Genomic DNA, 23,683 nt, shown 5'->3' with positions numbered 1-23,683 from the left:
TTGTAAGAACTGCTTTGGATTTTGTTTGAACTTTTATATTATGTAATAACTATTTTTAATGTTGTTATAAATCTTTTGGTTTTGTAACAATTATTTTGTATTTTGCAAGAAAAAGTTATACTTTGATTGTGAATATTTTCAATGAAGATAAAAAACTCAAGTGTGAATATTTTCCCGAAAGACAAAGTTGTACTTCAATTTTAAATTTTCTCAAGGAAGTGAATAAAAGTTTAACTTCTCTTCTGAGTTTTCTCAATAAAAAAAGAAATTAGTTATTGATCAATTATATTTTTACAAATAATATAAAAAGGTTCCACTTCAATTCAGATTTTTCCCCAAAGACATAAATTTAAAGCTTTCATCCAAATTTTTTGTAGAACATATAAAAAGTTACACCTTGATCATGAATATTTCACTATGAAGATAATGAGCTCCACTTTAATTCTATAATTTTTCCGAAAGACATAAACAAATTTAAAGTAATGTTCTAAATTTTAGTGTAGAAGATACTAAAAGTTATACTATGAATGTTAATATTTTCCAGGAATATAAAAAGCTTCATTTAATTTCTAATTTTCTCAACGAGGTGAAGAAAAGTTCAAGTTCTCTTCTGAATTTTCTCAATGAAAAAAGAAATAACTTACAGATCAATTCTATTTTTTCCCAGAGAAACTAAAAATTCTTCATTTCAGTTCAGATTTTCTCAAAGGGATGGAAAAATTTAAAGTAGTGATCCAAATTTTTCGTAGAATATAGTAAAAGTTATTCTGTGATCATGAAAAGTTAACTCAATTCCGAATTTTATTAAAGAGCTTACATTTCAATTCTAATTTCTCCAGAGAAAAATAAAAATCTTCCACATCAGTTTTTAAGTTCATCAACACATAAAGAAATTTAATGTTCTATTCTAAATTTTTCCGTAGAAGATAGAAAAAGTTTTTATATATTTTGATCTTTTCAGTCTGAAAATGATCAAGCGGTAAAATAGTTAATGTTGAGCTGTTCATTTTCCATGAAGTGTCTGGTAGATAACAAATATTGAATTTGGTTATCAGGTTGTATCCCTTATTGAGTCAGTAGTCATCTGAATAAATATATTAAAATGGGGGAAATAGTCTCTTAAAATTCTCAAACCTCGACCCTTAAGCTTAAGAAAATAATAACAATAAATATATGAAACTTTATTTCTGAAATCTATAACACAACATCTTTAATTTCATTGGTGATATTAGGGCTCTCCTTCTTATTCTCAATGTCATTTGATAGATCACTGGCATATCCATTCTATTGAATAACCTCTTATGTTGTCTCTTAAATAACCACTTTGTCTCGTCTCTTAGATCATCTTTATCATAATATTCACTGTTATATCTAGAACTAAGCGCATTTTTCTTTGAGTTTTCATCACAGTCTGTTAAACTGTATGTTGAGATATCTCTGTAAAGATAGCGCTCTTTACCATGTCTCTTCTTTCGATCTTCTTCCCCCTTTTCTTTCACATTTAATCTTTTTTTATTAGATCTTACTTGAAATTTGTATAAATTTCTCTCCATATCATGTATGATTCTTCTCCTCATTTCCTCCAGATTCTTCTCGTCTATCCCTATGTCCACACTGTCTAATCATGCTGTAGTAGAATCATTAGAATGCTCAAAATCATGATAATGTCCTTTATAAATTGAACAGTCACAAAAAAATTATATTTCTAACTCAATATGATCACCCAAATGGTCAGGCATCTCATGATGAGTGGCAGATTGCGTTAGCATTAACGGCTTGGACGGTAGGTGATGAGGTATGGATGGGTTATGCATCGTCGACTATTTTAGTGATGCGGCATTATCATTCCTTGCCCTTTTCATTGGGTCTGTCAAATCGGGGATTTCCTAGAAAAGAAGAAACAATTTAGTATAAAATAATGACTCACTGGTACAGAAGAAAAGAAATTAGTGAACGTATGATTGTTTATGAAAGATTAAAATTTTATTCTATTTTTCTGATCTGATTTAGAGATGTAAAAATAAAAATTTTGTTATTGTATGAATCTTCCTCCTCCTCCTTAAAAAAGAAGAAAAATTTAGTAAGGAAATAATAACCCCTCTTTTAGAGATAAATTGCCCACTAAAGTTGATTCTGTTATTTGTAGTGCTTTAGAAATATTTGGGTAAAATTTCCCCCTGAAAATTTCACCCCTGGAAACCCTCTTCCTCATGTAAAATTAATCCCCGTACAAAATCCTTATACTCTGTCAAAACTGCAAAATTCCACATTTTTGATTATAAAAGCATGAAAGATTCTCTTTACTAATAGAACCGCACACACAATTTACAATTTAAAAATTTTATTAGCATATAACTAAGAAAAAAGAAATAAATTTTATTTTTATAGAGAACTCACGGGTACGGAAAAAAAAAATCTGAACAGTTTCCCGCTGTCAATGTCACATCTGGAAACCCCCCTCCTCATGGACAATTAATCAAAAGACCAACAAATTATACTCGGTGCCTTAAGCCCCATTAAACATTTTTTTTGATAAAAGCTTGAAAGATTCTCTTTACTAATAGAACAGCACACTCATTTTTCCATTTAAAAATTTGAGGAGCAAATCCCTAAGACGAAAGACCTAAAATTTAATTTAAAAGTTAGCTCACGTTTCCAGAAAAAAAATCTGTAAAGTTTCCCCCTGAAAATTTCACCTCGGGCACCCCACCTCCGCAGGGAAAAATAATACCCCTACAAAAACCTTCTATGCTGTCAAAACAGCAAAATTACACAATTTTTATGATAAAATAATGAAAGAATATCTTTAATAAAATAAAATCACATTCAAATTTAAATTTAAAAATTTGAGGAGCAAACACATACGACAAAAGACCTAAAATTTAATTTAATTTAAAAGTTAGCTCACGTTACCGGAAAAAAAAATATGTAAACCCTCCCCCACATGTAAAATAAATTACCGTACAAAATCCTTCTACTCTGTCAAAACTACAAAATTCCCCATTTTTGATTATAAGAGCATGAAAGATTCTCTTTACTAATAGAACAGCACACTCATTTTTCAATTTAAAAATTTGAGGAGCAAATCCCTAAGACAAAAGACCTACAATTTAATTTAAAAGTTAGCTCACGTTTCCGGAAAAAAAAATTGGAAACCCTCCTCCTCATGCAAAATTAATTCCCGTACAAAATCCTTCTACTCTGTCAAAACTACAAAAGTCCACATTTTTGATGATAAAAGCCTTAAAGATTCTCTTTACTAATAGAACAGCACACTCATTTTTCAATTTAAAAATTTGAGGAGCAAATCCCTAAGACAAAAGACCTAAAATTTAATTTAAAAGTTAACTCACGTTTTCGGAAAAAAAACTGGTAAAATTTCCCCTGAAAACCTCACCCCTGGAAACCCCCCTTTTTTACATAATAAAAAATTAGTCTGCACAAATAATTTCCACCGCCCTCCCCCTAAATTTCAATTCTAAGAAATATTTTGTTTTTTAAAATCATAAAAATATATTAAAAACTGAATAAATTTTTAAATAGAATATATTTCGTCTAATGAGACTAGAATGTAATGTCTCGCTGTCAAAACCAATTTTGCTCGTCCATAAACAATTGGGATTAATCTCTGAGGTAAGATGGGCATGCACAATTTCATTAAACCCTGGTGCCGAGGGTAAAACACTCAGTCGACCTTAATTCAGCTATTGTCAATTAAAACCTAAAGTCCCATCGAACTCTATGTATTTATGTACACTCTCTTGTTATTATTTTGACGACGGATTTTTTCCTACTTTTCCATTTTGTTAACAGAAAAATGCAAACGTTTTTGGCAAAAACTGAAAAGAAAACAATTTTTAATTATCATCATAATTAGAATATTTTGGTTAACCGTTAATCTATTAAATATAGAGCAATTTTTTCAACTAAAATTAAGGAGCAGCATTCGTAGTTCGAAAATGCTTGTTAATCTAATTTCAGGGCCTTGTGTTTCAGGCGAGTCGTTGTTAATTAATTTGGGTGTAACACTTTATCGTAAAAAGCTAGGTATTGAGGAGGGGGTAGCCCCTCATATAAGGAATGATTTCTGTTAGTATCAGGCTTTAATCTTGCTCTTTACTACCAGTTGAAAAAACTTTTTATTAGATTTCAGATAGTTTTTCAGATAATGCCGTGAAATCCCCCCTCTTCCATGAAAAATACTCCCACGAAAAATACCTCCATGGTAAGTCCCCCCCCCTTTGAAAGTCCCCACCCCCGGAAATTCCCCTTAAAAAATTCTATTTTCACTTAAAATTTCCCCAGGAAAATTTCAGGCGCACAATTAGGCCTGGGATATTCTCCTAAGCCTACTTTCACTTGAGAAAGGTTTGTTTTTTATATTAGTACGTGATTGTTTTTCAAATCATTGGCGAAATCCCCCCTCCCCTGAAAATTTTTCCTGGAACTCTCCCCCTCCCCCCAGAAATATTCTCCCCAGAAAAATGCCCCCGCGGAGAATTTCTTCTGCAGAAAATACACCCTCTCCCCCAGAAAAAACCCCCCCGACGATGCCCCCCCGGCGGACGAGTTACCCCGGCCCCTTCAGCTGGGGGTGCTCCAGGTGTCAAATTGAGTCGCCAAAGAGAAAGTTCGACAAATCCTGGAAAGTACAATGAAATAATGCTAACAATGGGTAAATTTCATACCTTACATTCTTAACCATCGCAATACCTTTTCGCTAATACCTCTTCGCAAAAAATTCGCAAATCTCGTAAACTAAAGAAGTAATTACATCACTGTTGTTAGCTCCATCATTAATCTCCAATAATGTAAATGCACCCCTCATTTTTTTCCTCTACTAATATCCTTTCAGATAAAAACTATTCTCTTTGAATTCAATTCTCTTACTAATATGTAATGTAAAGAAAACTAAAAAGATACACCTGTTTTTCCTACACGGATGTAACCTAAAAAAAAAACTTGTTTATCATGAAATAGAAATTCAGTTAATTGTGCCAGAAAAAAATTGAAGCAGAACAGATTATAACCAACCTGTTTGGTACGGACACGTACGCAAAGTATATACCTTCAAGCAAATTCCATATGATACTTCAAATTACTATACCTTCTATAGAAATGATACCTCTTTGCTAATGACCCTGGTAACCCCAATTCGTTTAAAATATACACACTTACCCATGCCTTCAGGCGTATATCTGAATGTATACTTTAAAGTAATTGTACGGTTACTACTGTCATAACCGCCATATCCGGTGTACTTCCACTTGACTATCGAGCTATTGAAATCCCATTGCTACGTTACTTCAATAAAAATCGTTCTAATGTATGGCCCAACTCCCCCCCCCCCCTGTATTATCATTAATTCGCCATTTTGCTGATCACAGTACCTATACTGATGAATTAGCTGCTCAATTTCTGGGCAGAAATGTTATAATACAAAAGATTACCACTCCCTCTCATTCTGTCCCTCGTTCCATCTTGACCAATGCAATTTATCATAAACGGTTTAATAAGTTTGAGAATTCCGTCAGTAGCTGGACGCTGAAACTCTTTCGTAATAAGGATGATCTTTTGTCTTTTTAAAATTTTAGCCCGTCTCCTTAGTTAGCCCAATTTATAACTGGACATAGCCACCTAAATTATTTCCTACACAGAATTGGTAAAAGTGACACTCCACTCTGCTCGTGTTGCGGTGTTGAAAATTGTTGTCACATCCTCTCTGAATGTAATAATTACTCTCTCCCTCGGTCACTTTTGATAAATTGTTTAAATGAGTTTTTTTTCTTATTTCCTTTCGAATTATATTTACTTAGTGTTTGTAAACTTACTCGTTCTCTAGTGATTCAATTTCTTATTGATACGGCCCAATTTGATCAATGTTCATAGCTGATTTCTGCAGTGATATGTTTATTATTTAGTTCGTAGCCTTTTTTTCTTCTCCTTTCTGGTTTTGTTGTGTTTGTTTATCTCTTTTTAGTGTTTTATAGTTTTTTTGTAGTTGTAGATACGAAATACCGGGTTTTCCGGTTCAGTCACTAATAAATTATCGATCTATACCCACGAAAAACAAAAATCACATTTTTGTAGAAAGATGACTAAATTGTTTAAGATATTAAAAATTTTCTTTGTCTAAAGAAACCCGTTTAAAGGAAACCCGTTTATGTTTGTCTATATTATATTTTATATGTTATTATATTATATTATATGTTTGTTTATTGTATAATTTACTATATATTATATGTTTGTCTACACTATTACTACTCAGTGACACTGTGGCGTGAATTACTTGGAAATACACGTTCTAGCAATGAAATGTCGAGTCCCCACTGTTAAAAAAAACAAAATAACAGTGCTTAATTTAGATTCAGGAGCTTATTTTCGGTAGGAAAAGTTGAAAATGTCCTAGGGGGTGATGATGGAGGGGAAGCTGTGTAATGCGACGATGGTGTGGAATGTTTTGTGGAACATCATGATAAGCTTGGCTTGCAAAAACTTGAATCATCGAGTTGAAGCACAATTTTTAACAAGAGATGTCTGAAAATGTCTTAGGAATGATAAAGGGGATGTCAAAGGGTGCCACAGAGCAGTAGTTGTTTGATAGTGTGGCGTGAATTACCATGGGGGGCATCACGCTGACGGTGGATTGCTAAAACATAAATCAATGGATTTAAAAGCATGTTTTTATTATGAAAATATCTGTAAATGCCTTCGGATTAATGAGAGTGCCAGAGGGTACTGTATGCCATCCATAGTTTGCCGGGGTGGCATGCATGGCCCTGTAATAGCCCACTCTAGAGCTTAAAGATAAAATGGGAGGTGTTAAAAGAATTTTTTCGGGAGAGGGGGACTGAAAATTAATATCCCAGTCAAAGAAACGATGCAGTTTCGTCAAAAATCTGTTAATATAGCTTAAATTTGAGTCTAATACCAATTCGCCCTCTAGAAATGATTGCTAGGGGGAGGGGTAGGGCGTATTATCAGGATAATGTGAACTATCCATAAGTTTAGCTCAAAGAAAATTGGGTATTTTCCTTAAAAGCTCTTAATATGGATTAAATTTGCATCTAATATCATCTTTTCCCTCTGGAAATGATTGCTAGGGGGAGGGTGGAGTTTATTGTCAGGATGGTGCGAAATCTAACTTCCCACTCAAAAGAAACGATGCATTTTCGTTAAAAAGTTCTTAGTAGGGCTTAAATTTGCATCTAATATCAACCTTTCCCTCTGGAAATTATTGCTACGGGGAGGGTGGGGTATATTGTCAGGATATTGTGAAATCTAACATCTCACTAAAAAAAACGATGTATTTTCGTTAAAAATTCTTAATAGGGCTTAAATTTGCATCTAATATCAGCCATATCCACTGGTATTGCAAGCTAGGAACCCACCACCTTTCTATACATAATTTAAGCACTTCCTCCGTCTTCATTGCTAGAAATAAATTTAGCGCAATTGTCTAGGAACCCACCACCTATCTATAATACACGGTTCTTTTTGCATATATTACGATAAGCCCTTTTTCACGTTTTATTTTTTGTTCGTTGTTTTTTTAACTGTTTTTTTTTGTGTTTTTAATATTGTTTGTAAATTTGTTTGAAATAATAAAACTTTTATTTACAAAGTCTGTGCTTTAAACATTATTGTTTAGCACGATGAAGGAGTATACATAATTTAAGCACTTCCTCCGTCTTCATTGCTAGAAATAAATTTAGCGCAATTGTCTCTGAAAATAAATATTCCCCAACTTCGTGCCAATTGACACAGATGCACGGAAAAACAAGGGTTACGTTTGGAATCCTTTCTGGTGTGTCATAGAATTGACAGAGTTGTGTCTTGCAACGTCCCGGGAATGTGTTGTTTCTTGAAAGTAATGAGTAGGACAGAATATTGGGAATGGCTTATTAGTCCTCATGCTTGGAGCACTGTTCCATTGGAGCACTGTGTCCACAACATCAAGAAATCACAGGAGCGGAAAAAATACAGTCTTCTGAAAATATTGTATGTCGTGATATGAAGACATTTATGCAAGAAAACAGCACTTATTAAAGGTAAATTGCAGGTTACTTGTTCTCTTCTCATATGCTTTCTCTATTCATTCAGACCACAGTCGTCACTTGCACATTAAGGTGAGCCAGAGTTTGTAATGCAGAAGTATAAAACACAGTCTACACCCGGCGATAATGAAAGAGATGATAAATCAGTAACGGATGGTTGAATATTAAAATTAGGTATATTTTCAGACTCAGTATACTCGATTTAGCCATGAAAAATACCCTAAGCGCATCTACTACCTCAGTTTACAGAAAAGAGTACGACCCGCGATGATGAAAATGACGATAACGCGGAAAATACTGATCCGATTTCAAAAGTGGGCACATGTCCAGAATCAACAGACCCGAGCTAACCAGAAACAACCCTTCAAACGTCCAAATCTTTCAATTTCAACTATACACCATTTTCCGCGTGGAAAACGCGGTGAAGCACGGAAAAATGTGCTAAAAAAATGTGGTTCTGCCCCCTGTAAGATTCTTCATATTTTTCTAAACATTTTTGCCAATTTTCGTGCTTTTACTACAAAATGCACGAACCTTATAGAAATTGGCGCTTATGCACCTAACTACAAAGCTAAAAAAAAACTAACAAGCCCGGCTAGCTTTGTAGATAGAGCAACCGACTCCCAATCCCAGGGTTGTGATTTGAAGCCCCGTGTTGTGCATTTTTCCACTGATAAGAAGTAAACATCTGGAATATACCCTTTTTGAGTGAAAATAGTCTTTGTAGAGTAAAACATCAATATTGGGCTATTTTAAGCGTTTAGAACCATTATTCCCAACGTGGAGCATATGCCCTAACAGTGGGGCATTGCAATATTTTTGGTGGATCATGTGCAGGTCGTGCATACTTTGACTGACTAAAGTTGTGAAAAACAAAAGCATATGAATGACGTCACCTTCATGTGCATTTAAAGAGTGAAAAGGTAAATGATAGTATTGCAATGACGTCATATATTGTATAAAAGGTGTTTTACACAAAAAAATTAATAAAATTAATATATTATACTAGTATTATACTAAAAAAAAGTATAAGATATGCCTTAAATACCACGAGAGAATTTGAATAAGACGAGGAGGCATTAGCATTTTAGAGGGGGCATCAGCATTACCTAGGTGGGGCATTACCAATAATTAGTTTGGAACCACCGGTTTAGAGGGATAAAAAATTCGACTAAAGGGGAGAGGGATTATTTTTCTTCGTAAATGAATTTTTTGAATTCGTTGCTTGGTAAGTAAGCCCTGTTTAGTCTCATGGCTTGTGGATCAAGTTGAAACTTGATCCCCGGGAAAATTTTATAAGGGTGGGGGGCAGGGTGATTTTTTTGGGAATGGGCAATTTGTCTCCTATCCTCAGAAAATCATATATGCTACTTTTTTCTTTCTTATGCTTGTCGTCCAGTAGGCTTTACTGCTAGTATTCTATAATGTGTCTCGAATGCTGTCCTTTCTCTATGTTCTTTGTTCGGGATAATGCCAAAGAAAAAAGGAAGGAGGGGAAGGGGACTTCCAGATCCCTTAAGTTTTGAAGAAATATGGTACTTGTGCATTATGCGGGCACCGTAAAGAAGTCAAGTTTGGTTAATACTAATGAAACAAAAAGGATGAATATTTAATAGTTTAAAAACAAATTGGGCTATATATTTGCACATTAGGGGGAAGGGATAAACCATTGCATATAATAAATACGTAACCTAACCTAACCTAGGTACGTTCCCCCCGAAATCCCCAAAAACATTCGTTTAAATATTTTAACTCATTGAGAAACAACACTTTGCAATCATTTATCTATAGCAGTCTCTTGCAAATAGCCCGTTTGACGGGTTTCGTGACTGGTTTCCTTGATACAGTTTATAGTGGTGGGCCCGCATAATGCATCGGTACCAGAAATACATTTTTCAATTATAGCTGTAAAATACCTTTCCCACTATCAAATCCTCCTGAAAGAAGCCATCTTCCCTCCCTAGATTGGACACGGGCTAAGTCCCTTCTTGAGCCCTTTAGAATGTCTCTTCTATCCCTTTTTCTTGTTCCCTTTTCTCGTATGTCCCTTCTATATCCCTTTACAATAACAAAAGACGGGATAAGAGAATTTCCTATATGATGCATCTCATCTCAACTTCCAATTTATTCCCAGTCTAAGCTTCAATAAGTTCTTATCAAATACTACCAGTTGAAGAGAGTTTAGACTGTCCCCGTATTTTGTTCGTCAGCCTAAACGTAACCTCAATTTAGCGATTACAAATTGTATTCAGAGGTTTAGTATCCGATTAAACAGATGAAAATCTTACTGTATTGCTTGGACGGTTGAAGAAATAATATAGAGAAGCGTCATTCAAAAAGTACTAAATTGGTATGAAAATCTGTAAATAACCCTCACGTGCTTTAATTACATAATAGAAAGAAGTTATGCTGTAAAACAAAGAAAACAGGAGAATGTTAGGGGGAAATGGGGAATTTGCTTTTTATAAAAGGCAAAACGTAGAATAAAACAATGAAATTAGTTAGTGGTGTCAATTGGTAAGGGATAGGGGGCCATGTACCTCCCTGGGATTTGCACTCTCCTTTGATTTTGAAAAATCCCTTTTTGGGGGTATTTTCAATCAAAATGGGTTTATTGGTATTTGTACAGAAAAAATAGACAGGATAAACAAATTTTTTTAAAATGCCCCCTTAATCACAAAGGCCGTTAATTAGAATAAATAGCTTTTATGAAACTAATAAAAAATCTTTGGCGTAAAGAGCGAGGTATTGACTTGGGGGCGAACCCAATCATATACGTAATAATTTCTGTTCGTTTTAAGTTTTGATGTTGATCCTTACTTTCAGCTGAAAAACTTGTTGTTGTTTTTATTTAATTTCTGATCGTTTTTTAAATAATGCTGGGAAATCCAGCACCCCCTTCATAGCAATGTCCCTTCCCCCATGAACACGGCCTTCCTCCATGGAAATATCCTCCCACGTAACCTTCAGCCCCCCCCCCCACGACCAGAAAACATCCCTCCTGAAAACGTCTGTATACTTCCCAAAAACCAATACTATATATAAACACTAGGTAAAGTTCATAACTTTCAGCCCTTCCCCCGGGGACTGCAGGGGATTAAGTCATCCTAAAAGACATAGATATTATATTTTCGACCATGCTGAACAAAATGGCTATCTCAAAATTTTGATTGGGTGACTTTGGGATAAACATGAGTGCGGGAGGGGGCCTAGCTGCCCTCCGTTTTTTGGTCACTTAAAAAGGGCACTAGAACTTTTAATTTCCGTTCGAATGAGACCTCTGGTGATATTCTAGGACCACCGGGTCGATACGATCACCCCTGGAAAAAAAAATATACACGCGTCCGTGATCTTTCTTCGTGCAAAAAATACAAAATTCCATATTTTTAAAGATAGGAGCTTGAAACCTCTACAGTAGGGTTCCTCTTATACGCTGAATCTGATGCTGTGATTTTCAGTAAGGTTCTACATATTTTAGGGGGGGTTCCCCTTTTTTTGAAAATCAGGCAAATGTACTCAGCCGCTTTACTTTTGATGGTCGGGACTATTGATGGTTGGTTGGTTGGTTGGATGGATGGTTGGTTACTATTGATCCGGGTCGCTCCTTACTTACAGTTCGTTCCCATCAACTGTTTGTTAAAGAGAAAATATATCGAAATTTCGGTACTTTATAGTAAAAGTAAATATTTTCATTCTGATAAATTTATGCTGTATTGCCTTAAATTTTCTTAAAGCAACGATTTCAGAGGAACTATGCATACAGAAGAACTGTCATTTCATGAATATTATTTCATTGCTTTTCCTCAGCACGGAAAGTAGCAACCCGCATCCCCAATATACCTTTAGACTTCCTTATATACTTTCATATACCTTTATATACTTTTATATACTATATATGTTATACGTCTTTAGACTTCATATTAGCAAGCTCTTGTACCAACTTTTCATCCAGAGAGGCCCAATCCAGATGTCGAAGCATCGACTTTGTTTTACCGTTTTCGAGAGCTTTCAAAGACCTTTAGGTGCAAGACCGTATTCAGGGGGTGGTGTTACCGGTTTTGTACCCTCCCCCCCCCGCCCATGAAATTTTTGTCCGACTCTTAACAACCTAACAAAAATTCATTTTAAAAAATTGGACGCGGTTTTATAATTTTTTTTATAAGCCTTCCGTCCCATGATCCTCCCTCCCCCCACCCCCAAACAAATCCTGGATACGCCCAGGTGTCTAGATGTTCATGAGATGTTAAGGAACGTATGATGAGAATAATGTTTTAAGTATTTTTTTTATCAGTTCCTAAAATCCATTAAACGTTAGTAAGGATTTTAACTAACTTACTAACTAGCTAAATTACTAACTAGAATTTCCCAGATTTGAAAGTTTGATTCCCTTCTTGTTTAAATTCCTATCGATCGACCGGAGACTTCTCTGCTCAATAAGCAGCTTCATATAGCTAAAAAGGGACTGAATACTCTTTTCATATTTCAGATGATTATAAAGTATCTAACAGAAGAATAGGTCAAGTTAAAGGCATAAGAAAATGTATACCCTCTTTGAGCATTGGAAGTCAACTCAAATTGAAAAAAGGATAAATACTCGCTTCGGGTATCCGTCATATCACATGATTGTATGCAGGTTAGTAATTGGTTGGGAGTTATAGATACTTACTGATTATTTAGGTAGAGATTGTCCTATGTCATTTCCTTAGTATTAAGGCAACTTAGTGCTCAGGTAGTAGTAGCCGTAATAGTAGCGTTTCATATTATGAAATTTGCCAGCAGAAAATAAGGATCTTTATCTTAAAAAAAAAATTATGTAGGGAGTTTTTCAATGAGCTTTTAATAATTCAGTAATCTCTGGAACAAAGAACAAATATTTTCTCTGTTAATAACATTAGTATTTACACTCAAATAGATTCCTAGCTTTTCTATTCTCGAAAGTTTGTTAATACCCTCACATCCTGGGACCAGCAATTAACTGAAAGTCGAAACGCGGGGAATTGCGTTTCCCTTGTTAGGAACAACAAGGACTTAATTTGTCAGCAGTTCTCTATGAAAATTACTTCGTACTAATCCGAAGAAGAAAGAACAGATTGTGACAACTTGGTTGTACCAATTCAAAGGGTCTTATTTGTTATTTGTTGAAATGCTAGAAAATGAGGAATTATCGTTAGTATAGACTTATCGTTATTAGACTTTAATATAGACTTATAGTCTATACAATGCATATTTTGACTTCAGACTTTGACTTTTTATCTACATGACCAGTCTAATTTTTTAACTTATAATGCCTACTTATTACTGATGAGTTGAAATATGGACTTATTCAGTGCCTACTTTGACTTAGGACTTTGACTTTTTGTCTACCTGACCAGTCCATATTTTGTAACATATAATGCCTACTGATATAGATTTATTTGTAGACTTAGGAGTAGACTTGTATAGACATATAAGTCTATACTTTCAAATACAAGTGTGGATTTATATTTGTTGAAGTATAAAGCTAGGTGCCCATTGAAAGCGAATTTTTTTCGCAGACGAATTCGTCAGTTCGCATCACGACAGTGAATTTGCATGGTATGCCTCATAGAACGCGAAATTTCAAACACGATTGCTTAAAGACAGAAACAAAAGATTTGTGGATTGTTACTGCTTTTGTCTTTAAGACGCCAGAGAGACGTCTGAAACGCTGAAACGATCTGCTGCTGAAACGATCAAGAAAGTTCTGTGTGTCTATCTTCTTGTTTTTAGAAGTTTATTGCATTTCGTCTTGCGAATATCTATCGTGCGGATGAAATTCGACTCGGAGTTGAAAGGTGTGAACTGCAAATTTTGGACGTGCGAAGCTGAAAATATTCGCCTAACGAGGACAAATTTGCCTAGCGTGAGCGAATTCGCTTTCTGCGGGCACCTAGCTCAAGTCTATTTTTCAATGTTTGAAAAACGAAATACATGAAAACATGAATATACAATTGAAAACTGAAAATACCCAATACTTTCCATAGCATTTGTACATGTCAATATATAGGCTCATATAGGCTCGCTCTGATGAACGAAAAGATATAGGCTCATATAGGCTCATATCAGCAATCATATAGGCTCGCTCTGATGAACGAAAAGAACGCAAACGATTTTTTCTCTGATGTTCTCATAATTCGGCTTTGAAAAGGTTAAAGCGAACTTATCTGACGAATGCATCGATTTGCGTGCAATACATCACCAAGCAACAGTTATCTACTTTAAGAGTATATCACTTCGATAACAGAGAGATATTATCGGTGTAATTACAGAAGCTCCTCGTATTACAAGTGAGCATTAATTTTGCACCCACTGTATATTCAAAGACCTTAGGATATTGTAAACAAGAAAAAACACCATTCTAAGCGATAACCGCGTATTTCTTCTTTTTTTTGTGTGTGGGCAGAATATACTTGTTATCTGTAGCTTATAATGGAGAAGAATTATTGAATTTCCATATAGCCAATCAGTGTTTCACTTTGACAACAGAAAAATAAATTAGGAATTTTGAATTCCTAAGTTCTTATGATACTCTACAGACTTATTTTGGTTTTGAGTTTTATATTCAAGCTAAATTTACCCCTAAGACATAAAAGCCTGCTTTCAGATCAGACCAGTGTCGGAACTGGCGTCTCTTGCACCCGGGAAAAAATCTTGATTGGGTCTATCTCGCTAAAATTTTCAGGCCAATTTTAACAAAATTTTCATTCATTAACAACGTCGTTTTCTTCCAACAGCACCGCATTCCTTCTTATTACAAGACGAATACTTATAGAATAGGAACAGGTTTAAATACAAAATATTACAAAAAAAAAACAATTTGCTTATACCTACAACCAACTGCACCCTCTACTTTATTTTAATAAAAATAAAATTTCAAAAATTAAAAATGATTAAAACACTTCGATTATTTATTTGAAATTATTTGCCCCTAAAATATCTATGTCCGAGGCAAGTGCCCACTCTGTACCACTCCCCCCCCCTTAAAAACGCCTCTGGTTCACACCCGATTGCTTAGATTTAGGGTCTAGATAGAGAACATTTGACAGTAAACCTGAACTTGCTATTCAATTTGATTAGACTTGCCCAATTCAAAATATTGGAATCAACTGGGATGAAAAGCTGTTGGAAGGGGAGGGACCTGAGAAAAATATACCCAGAGACTGAAGAATGATCCAGTAAGTGATTTGACAAGATGAAAATTGATAACACATGTTTGTTCATCTTTATTTAATTTATAATCGATGATCTGTATTTCAGAACCTTTTCTCACCGGCAGTTTTTCTCCCTGGTCAATGGGAAATTGAAAATGGTTATAAATTTTCGGTCAAAATATTTTGAAAACGAATTCTGCTTTATGCAGCTCAGAGATATAATTGCAGGAGAGGCTCAGGGAACTTTTGCGCCCACCTCTTCGTTTCCACTACATAGTGTCACTGCTGAGACATTCAGTTTAATGACTAAAATTCAGTTTAACTGGCTAGCATTCAGTTTAATTGGTACAAAAAGACAAAAATATTGAAAGAGGGGAAAGGGATTATATTCTTGACATTTTAGAATGTCTGAATAGGGGACAATAGCGAATGGTGGCGGTTCTGTTATCTCTGGCGCCCAGGGCCAAATCTTGATTGGCCCCCCATGTCTAACAAAGAATTTTCAGGCCAAATTTTGCGAAATTTTTTATTAACAAAATTATTTTCAGTTTATTAATTAATTAATAAACTATTTTTTATTATTTATTAATTTCCTATTTAAATAACTTAATTATTATTAATTGTTTGAATTACTTTATTTATTTTTTTTAATCTTCAACTACTTTTATTAATTATTTAATGATTATTTCATTATTTTCATTTATTAACTGTGCCCTCTGCTTTATTTGGTACTTGTCTATTATGTAGAACACACTCGAGAAGTGAAGTTTGGTGACAATAAAACATGATGAACATAGAATACTCTATTAGCAAAATTGTGAAGGTCATTTGTGAATTATTAAACTGGAAGCTTCGGCGTCGGCTGACCGTTTAAAAGACAAAGAATAGTTCATTATTAACGCGATTCTTGACCTAGTTCATTTTAGTTCATTATTAACGCGACTCTTGAGGAAATTGGTTAGTTTGCTTTGACTAGTGATAGAATATAGTGTCTCACCATGGATGTTCAAGGAACATTTCAAATTGTTGGAAGGGCTACGACACAACTGAGCTGGAACAAACATGTTTCACTCATTTGAAAGTAAACCACAAAAATAATTTTGTCAACCCAGAGCCGGCACCTCTACCTGATAAGTAGAGAGAATGTGGGGTTCCCCAAGTGGAGGAACAAATGGCACCAAGTTATATCCCGCCATCATTTACATTCATACTTAGTAGAGTACATGTGGCGGGCGGCAGTAAAGGTAGAAGTCCCAGGTTCATTTTAACGCGAGTCTTGAGGATATTCTGCGTTCATTAGGTTAAATAGGTTTGGCTATGTTAAAATAAGTTTTTTTAGGTTAAGTATTTAATATATGCCATGATTTACCCCCCCCCCCCCTAATTTGCAAACATATAGCCCAAACTTGTTTCTAAACCATTGTATTTTCATCATAATTTTGTTTTATTTAATTAGCATTCCCCAAACTTAACTTCTCGAGTGTGTTTTATATAATAGACAAGTACCCTTTATTTTAATAAAAACATAATTTCAAAAATCACAAAATAATTTTAACAGTTAGATCATTTAATTGAAACTTTTTGCCCCTAAAATTTCTTCGCCCGGGGAAAGTTCCCCCTATGCCCCTCCCCCCAAAAACTGACTCTGATAATGGAAGTTGTTTTGTTCAAGATACTTTTTTGTTGCGACTAGCTCTAAAGCGTTAAATAAATTATCCATTAACGAATTAATTCATCATCTCATTGTCAATGTTGCATAGATTTAGATCTTCATTTCACTATAGTGTAAACATCATTTTATTTCAATATCTTTCTGCATTGCGCACTAGGTCACCCCTTATTATAAACAGTGTGTCTGCTTGGTTCCACAAAAACAGGTTTTCTACCCGAAATTGACCAATTACATATTTCACCTACCTGGATTGCACTGAACACTTATTTCTAATGACAGGTTTTTTAGCCAGGCTCCAACTTGCCAGTTCTCGCTTACCCGAAGAGGACTTGGGTCGACCCAGCCCATGATTGGGTATTCTGGATCATCTGTTAAGGCTACCTAAAAAAAAAGAGGAATCATGTAAAAGGATGCATGTCTTCATCTTATTTTAGGAACTGCCTGCTGAACTCAACGATTTTTTTGTGTTTTTCTTAGCATCTGTTTTTTGGTCCTATTACACATTCCGAGAATACTTATATATATATATTCAGAACTAATTATAGGGATTTTTTTTTAAGAAAGCCAGAGATAAACGATTTATCCAAAGAATAGTGAAAAAAGGTAAAACCTTTTTATCGTACGACTTGAAAAAGCAATTTGATTTGAGTATATCAGCAAAAATTTGTGTTTGTATCAAAAGAAAGAAATATCACTTTGAGTTGAGCTTGTCGATTTCAAAAACTGTGGCTGTATCACTAGAAAGAAAAATAATAATAACAAATATATGGAGCAAATTTTTGAGACTAGCCCACAGACTTCAATATAAAGCTAGATGTCACTGTAATTAAAATAGCATCAAGACACAAACTGTAATATATATTGAGTTACAAACAAATCCATTGAAATATCAAATTCACGGGAATTAATTTTCAATAGACAAATGTCAGTAGAGAGCTATCTTATACTCCCACGGGGACTCCTTATATGGGCATAGAATACTGACGGGGCACCATATATGGGCATAGAGTCAACACGTGGTTAATGGGGTCAATGACCTCTTTTTCCAAGGTCGATTTATTTGATGTTTCTGTGTGTAATAACTCCGGAACGAAGGTTGCACATGCGCATTGAATTCTAACGGGAACAATGTTATTGATCTAGGACTTGAGGGGGAAGTGAATTTCCGAGAACTTAATTGTGTAATCAAAGTGTGTCAACAACAACAACATCGATCTTGACATTCGTTGAGAGCGTGCACTTACAACATCAACAACATCGACCTTGGAACACCTGTGCTGTCGACCTCAATTCACCTATCGTGAATCAATAATTCCCCTTAGAAACAACAAATTAATTTCCCCTTTCTTGACAGATCAATCAATCAATGACATCATCTGTCAGACTTTAAAAATTTTCGCCTAGAAAAATTTCTCCAGGAATAGATCCAAATCATTAATGTCTTTGCCTCGGGAACAGTTCTACTGGTCGAACTCCAAAGGATATTAATAACCAAAGGCCATGGAAACAATTAGGCAAGAAACATCTTAGCGATGAATTGTTTTAGCGCGCGAAAAGGTTTCTTATTAATTTGAAATGCGTTAGCGCAGAGATGCCAATAACAAAGGAACACGCTGAATTTACGTTTAGGGATTATTTGGGCAAAACCGTTTTAGACAGGTAATGGAACTATTTCGGCGAAACAGATAGAGACATTTTAAAAGAAGATTTTTGAAGAGATTTTGGAAGAGAATTTAATGGTGAAACTCTGTGGTCGTTATAATACACAAGTTTCATTTGAAGAGTGTTGTGAGGTCCTCTAACCCAACCCCAAAGGGTTCCAATCCTCCTACCCCAACCCCGAAGGAAGCCCCCAGTCCTCAAAGCCCCCAAGCTCCCAAAGGGCCACCGGCGCCCCCAAAGGCCCACCCAGACCCCCAAAGGCCATCCCCAGGCCCCAAATGTCCCCCAGGCCCCCAACTGCCCCCCGGACCCCCAAAGGCCCCATGTGTCCAGCCTCCCCGGTCCTCAAAGGTCCCCCGGGCTCCCAAAGGACCACCGGCCCTCAAGGGACCCACAGACCCTCAAAGACTCTCCCCGAGCACCCGTCTTTCGTTGATGTGTGTTGTCTGAAACCCATGATTTGGGATGTGTAGTTTGCTACTTCAGGCTTTTCTGAGCTAAGGTTTCCTAGTATTTCCTAGGTGAATGTTGTCTGAAACCAATAGTTTGGGATGAGTAGTTTGCTATTTCAGGCTTTTATGAGCTAGGTTTCTTAGCCTTTCGTTGGTGTGTGTTGACTGACACTTATGATTTGGGATATGTAGTTTGCTATTTTTGACTTTTCTGAGTTGGATTTCTTAGTCTTTCATAGGTGTGTGGTGTCTGAAACCTATGATTTGGGATGTGTAGTTTGCTATTTTCGACTTTTCTGAGCTGGATTTCTTAGCCTTTCATAGGTGAATGCTGTCTGAAAATTATGATTTGGGATGTATAGTTTGCTATTTCAGGCTTTTCTGAGCTAAGGTTTTCTAGTATTTCGTAGGTGAATGTTGTCTGAAACCAATAGTTTGGGATGAGTAGTTTGCTATTTTTGACTTTTCTGAGCTAGGTTTCTTAGTCTTTCGTTGGTGTGTGTTGACTCAAACCGATGATTTGGGATTTGTAGTTTGCTATTTTTGACTTTTCTGAGCTGGATTTCTTAGTCTTTCATAGGTGTGTGTTGTCTGAAACCTATGATTTGGGATGGGTGGATTGCTACTTTTGACCTTTCTGAGCTGGATTTCTTAGCCTTTCATGGGTGTTTGTTGTCTGAAACCCATAGTTTGGGATGACTAGTTTGCTATTTTTGACTTTTCTGAGCTAGGTTTCTTAGCCGTTCATAGGTGAGTGTTGTCTGAAACATATGATTTGGGATATGTAATTTGCTATTTCCGACTTTTCATAACCTGATTTATTAGTCTTTCTTAGGTGTGTGGTGTATGAAACCTATGATTTGGGATGTGTGGGTTGCTATTTTTTTGACTTTTCTGAGCTGGATTTCTTATAAATTTGTAGGTGTGTGTTGACTGAAACCTATGATTTGGGATGGTTAATTTGCTATTTTTGACTTTTCTGAGCTAGATTTCTTAGCCTATCATATGTGTGTACTTTCAGAAAATTATGATTTGGGAGGTGTAGTTTGCTTTTTGGACTTTTCAGAGCTAGGATTCTTAGTCACTCATAGGTGTTCGTTGTCTGAAACTTCGAGTTTGGGATGAGTAGTTGGCTATCTCAGACTTTTCTGAGCTAAGGTTTCTTAGTATTTCGTAGGTGAATGCTGTCTGAAACTTATGATTTGGGATATGTAAATTACTATTTCGGGCTTTTCTGAGTTGGATTTCTTAGCCGTTCATATGTGTGTAGTGTCTGAAACCTATGATTTGGGATGTGTAGTTTGCTATTTTCGACTTTTCTGAGCTAGATTTCTTAGCCTTTCATAGGTATGCGTTGTCAGAACATTATGATTTGGGATGTGTAGTTTGCTATTTCAGGCTTTTCTGAGCTATGATTTTCTAGTATTTCGTAGGTGAATGTTGTCTGAAACCAATAGTTTGGGATGAGTAGTTTACTATTTTTGACTTTTCTGAGCTAGGTTTCTTAGTCTTTCGTTGGTGTGTGTTGACTGAAACCTATGATTTGGGATATGTAGTTTGCTAGTTTTGACTTTTCTGAGCTGGATTTCTTAGTCTTTCATAGGTGTGTGTTGTCTGAAACCTATGATTTGGGATGGGTGGATTGCTACTTTTGACTTTTCTGAGCTGGATTTCTTAGCCATTCATAGCTGATTTTTGTCTGAAACCTATCTTTTTTGATGACTAGTTTGATATTTTTGACTTTACTGAGCTAGGTTCCTTAGCCGTTCATAGGTGAGTGTTGTCTGAAACCTATGATTTGGGATATGTAAATTTGCTATTTCTGACTTTTCATAACCGGATTTCTTAGTCTTTCGTAGGTGTGTGATGTCTGAAACCTATGATTTGGGGGTGTGTGGGTTGCTATTTTTTGACTTTTCTGAGCAGGATTTCATAGCAATTCGTAGTTGTTTTTTGACTGAAACATATGATTTGGGATGGTTAATTTGCTATTTTTGACTTTTCTGAGCTAGATTTCTTAGCCTTTCATAGGTGTGTCCTTTCAGAAAATTATGATTTGGGAGGTATAGTTTGCTTTTTGGACTTTTCAGAGCTAGGATTCTTAGTCACTCATAGGTGTTTGTTGTCTGAAACTTCGAGTTTGGGATGAGTAGTTGGCTATTTCAGACTTTTCTGAGCTAAGGTTTCTTAGTATTTCGTAGGTGAATGCTGTCTGAAACTTATGATTTGGGATATAGTATTTCGTATGTGAATGCTGTCTGAAACTTATGATATGGGATATGTAAATTACTATTTCGGGCTTTTCTGAGTTGGATTTCTTAGTCTTTCATAGGTGTGTGATGTCTGAAACCTTTGATTTGGGATGTATAGTTTGCTATTTTCGACTTTTCTGAGCTAGGTTTCTTAGCCTTTCATAGTTATGAGTTGTCAGAAAATTAAGATTTGGGAAGTATAGTTTGCTATTTCAGGCTTTTCTGAGCTAAGGTTTTCGAGTATTTCGTAGGTGAATGTTGTCTGAAACCAATAGTTTGGGATGAGTAGTTTGCTATTTTTGACTTTTCTGAGCTAGGTTTCTTAGTCTTTCGTTGGTGTGCGTGGACTGAAACCTATGATTTGGGATATGTAGTTTTGCTATTTTTGACTTTTCTGAGTTGGATTTATTAGCCTATCATAGGTGTGTGTTGACTGAAACCTATGATTGGGATGAGTTGTTTGCGATTTTTGTGTTTTATGAGATAGATTTCTTATAAGTTAATATGTTTGTGTTGTAATAAAATTTATATTGTGGAGGTATAGTTTTCTATTTTAAATTTTAAGAGCTATGACTCTTAGTCCGTAATAGGCGTTTGTTGTCTGAAACTTCTAGTTTGGGATGAATAGTTTCGATATTTCAGGCTTTTCTGAGCTAAGGTTTCTTAGTCTTTCATGGGTGAATGATGTCTGAAACCTATGATTTGGGGTATGTAAATTACTATTTCGGACTTTTCTGAGTGGGATTTCTTAGTCTTTCATAGGTGTGTGTTGTCTGAAACCTACGATTTGGGATGGGTGGATTGCTACTTTTGACTTTTCTGAGCTGAATTTCTTAGCCTTTCATAGGTGTTTATTGTCTGAAACCTATAGTTTGAGATGACTAGTTTGCTATTTTTGACTTTTCTGAGCTAGGTTTCTTAGCCGTTCATAGGTGAGTGTTGTCTGAAACCTATGATTTGGGATATGTAAATTACTATTTCGGGCTTTTCTAAGATCGATTTCTTAGTCTTTCTTAGGTTTGTGTTGTCTGAAACCTATGATTTGTGATGGATGGATTACTACTTTTGACTTTTCTGAGGTGGATTTCTTAGCCTTTCATAGGTTTTTGTTGTCTGAAACCTATAGTTTGGGATGACTAGTTTGCTATTTTTGACTTTTCTGAGCTAGATTTCTTAGCCTTTCATAGGTGTGTCCTTTCAGAAAATTATGATTTGGGATATGTAAATTACTATTTCGGGTTTTTCTGAGCTGGATTTCTTAGTCTTTCATAGGTATGTGTTGTCTGAAACCTATGATTTGGGATGTGTGGGTTGCTATTTTTTTACTTTTCCGAGCTGGATTTCTTAGCCATTCATAGGTGAGTGCTGTCTGAAACTTATGATTTGGGATGGTTAATTTGCTATTTCCAGTTTATATTAGCTAGGTTTCATAGCCTTTCATAGGTGTATGTTGTCAGAAAATTACGATTTGGGATGTGTAGTTTGCTATTTGAACTTTTCAGAGCTAGGATTCTTAGTCCATCATAGGTGTTTGTTGTCTGAAACCAATAGTTTGGGATGACTAGTTTGCTATTTAAGACTTTTCTGAGCTAGATTTCTTAGCCGCTCATAGGAGTGTGTTGTCAGAAACTTATGATTTGGGATATGTAAATTACGTTTTCGGGCTTTTCTGAGTTGGACACTTCTAAATTTTTCCACACACGAAAACTTACACACACACACTTCAAAACTCACACACACAAAATCTAATACAAACAAAAACTTACAAACACACACACACACAAACTTACACCCGCACTCAAAAACTTACACCCACACGCAAAAACTTACATGCACACAAAAACTTACATGTACACAAAAACTTACACACACACTAAATCTTACACACTCTCAAAAAAACTTACACACACACACAAAAAATGACACACACACTCTAAATCTTACTCACACACACACACACACACACACACACACACACACAAAAAACTTACACATGCACACGAAAACTTACATGCACATAAAAACTTACATTCACACAAAAACTTAGACACACTCAAAAAATCTTACACTCACACACAAAAACTTACACACACACACACTAAAACTTACACACACACACTAAAACTTAAACACACAAACACACAAAAACTTACACACACACACATGAAAACTTACACACACACACACACGAAAACTTACACACACACGCCAAAACTTACACACACAAAAACTTACACACACACACACACAACACAAAACTTACACATGCACACGAAAACTTACATGCACACAAAAACTTACATGCACACAAAAACTTACACACACACACACACACACACACACACACACACAAACACAAACACACACACACGATAACTTAAACACACAATACAAAAATAACAAAAACAAACAAAATTAC

The 23,683-nt window shown here is 35.4% G+C and overlaps 1 protein-coding gene across 1 annotated transcript in view; it reads right to left on the bottom strand.

Annotated features, from left to right (window-relative positions):
- LOC148947572 (uncharacterized) overlaps positions 1-23,683 on the bottom strand; it is a 248,227-nt gene that overhangs the window by 32,054 nt on the left and 192,490 nt on the right. The window contains exon 5 of the mRNA XM_089096156.1: positions 17,144-17,279. Coding sequence (XP_088952282.1) covers positions 17,144-17,279 — 136 coding nt within the window. The remainder of the gene's footprint in view (positions 1-17,143; positions 17,280-23,683) is intronic.

This window comes from Artemia sp. Qi Xiang Cuo, chromosome 10, assembly GCF_049724085.1.
Source record: "Artemia sp. Qi Xiang Cuo chromosome 10, ASM4972408v1, whole genome shotgun sequence".
Classification (NCBI taxonomy): Eukaryota; Metazoa; Arthropoda; class Branchiopoda; order Anostraca; family Artemiidae; genus Artemia; species Artemia sp. Qi Xiang Cuo.
This window is presented reverse-complemented; position numbering and strand designations above follow the sequence as displayed.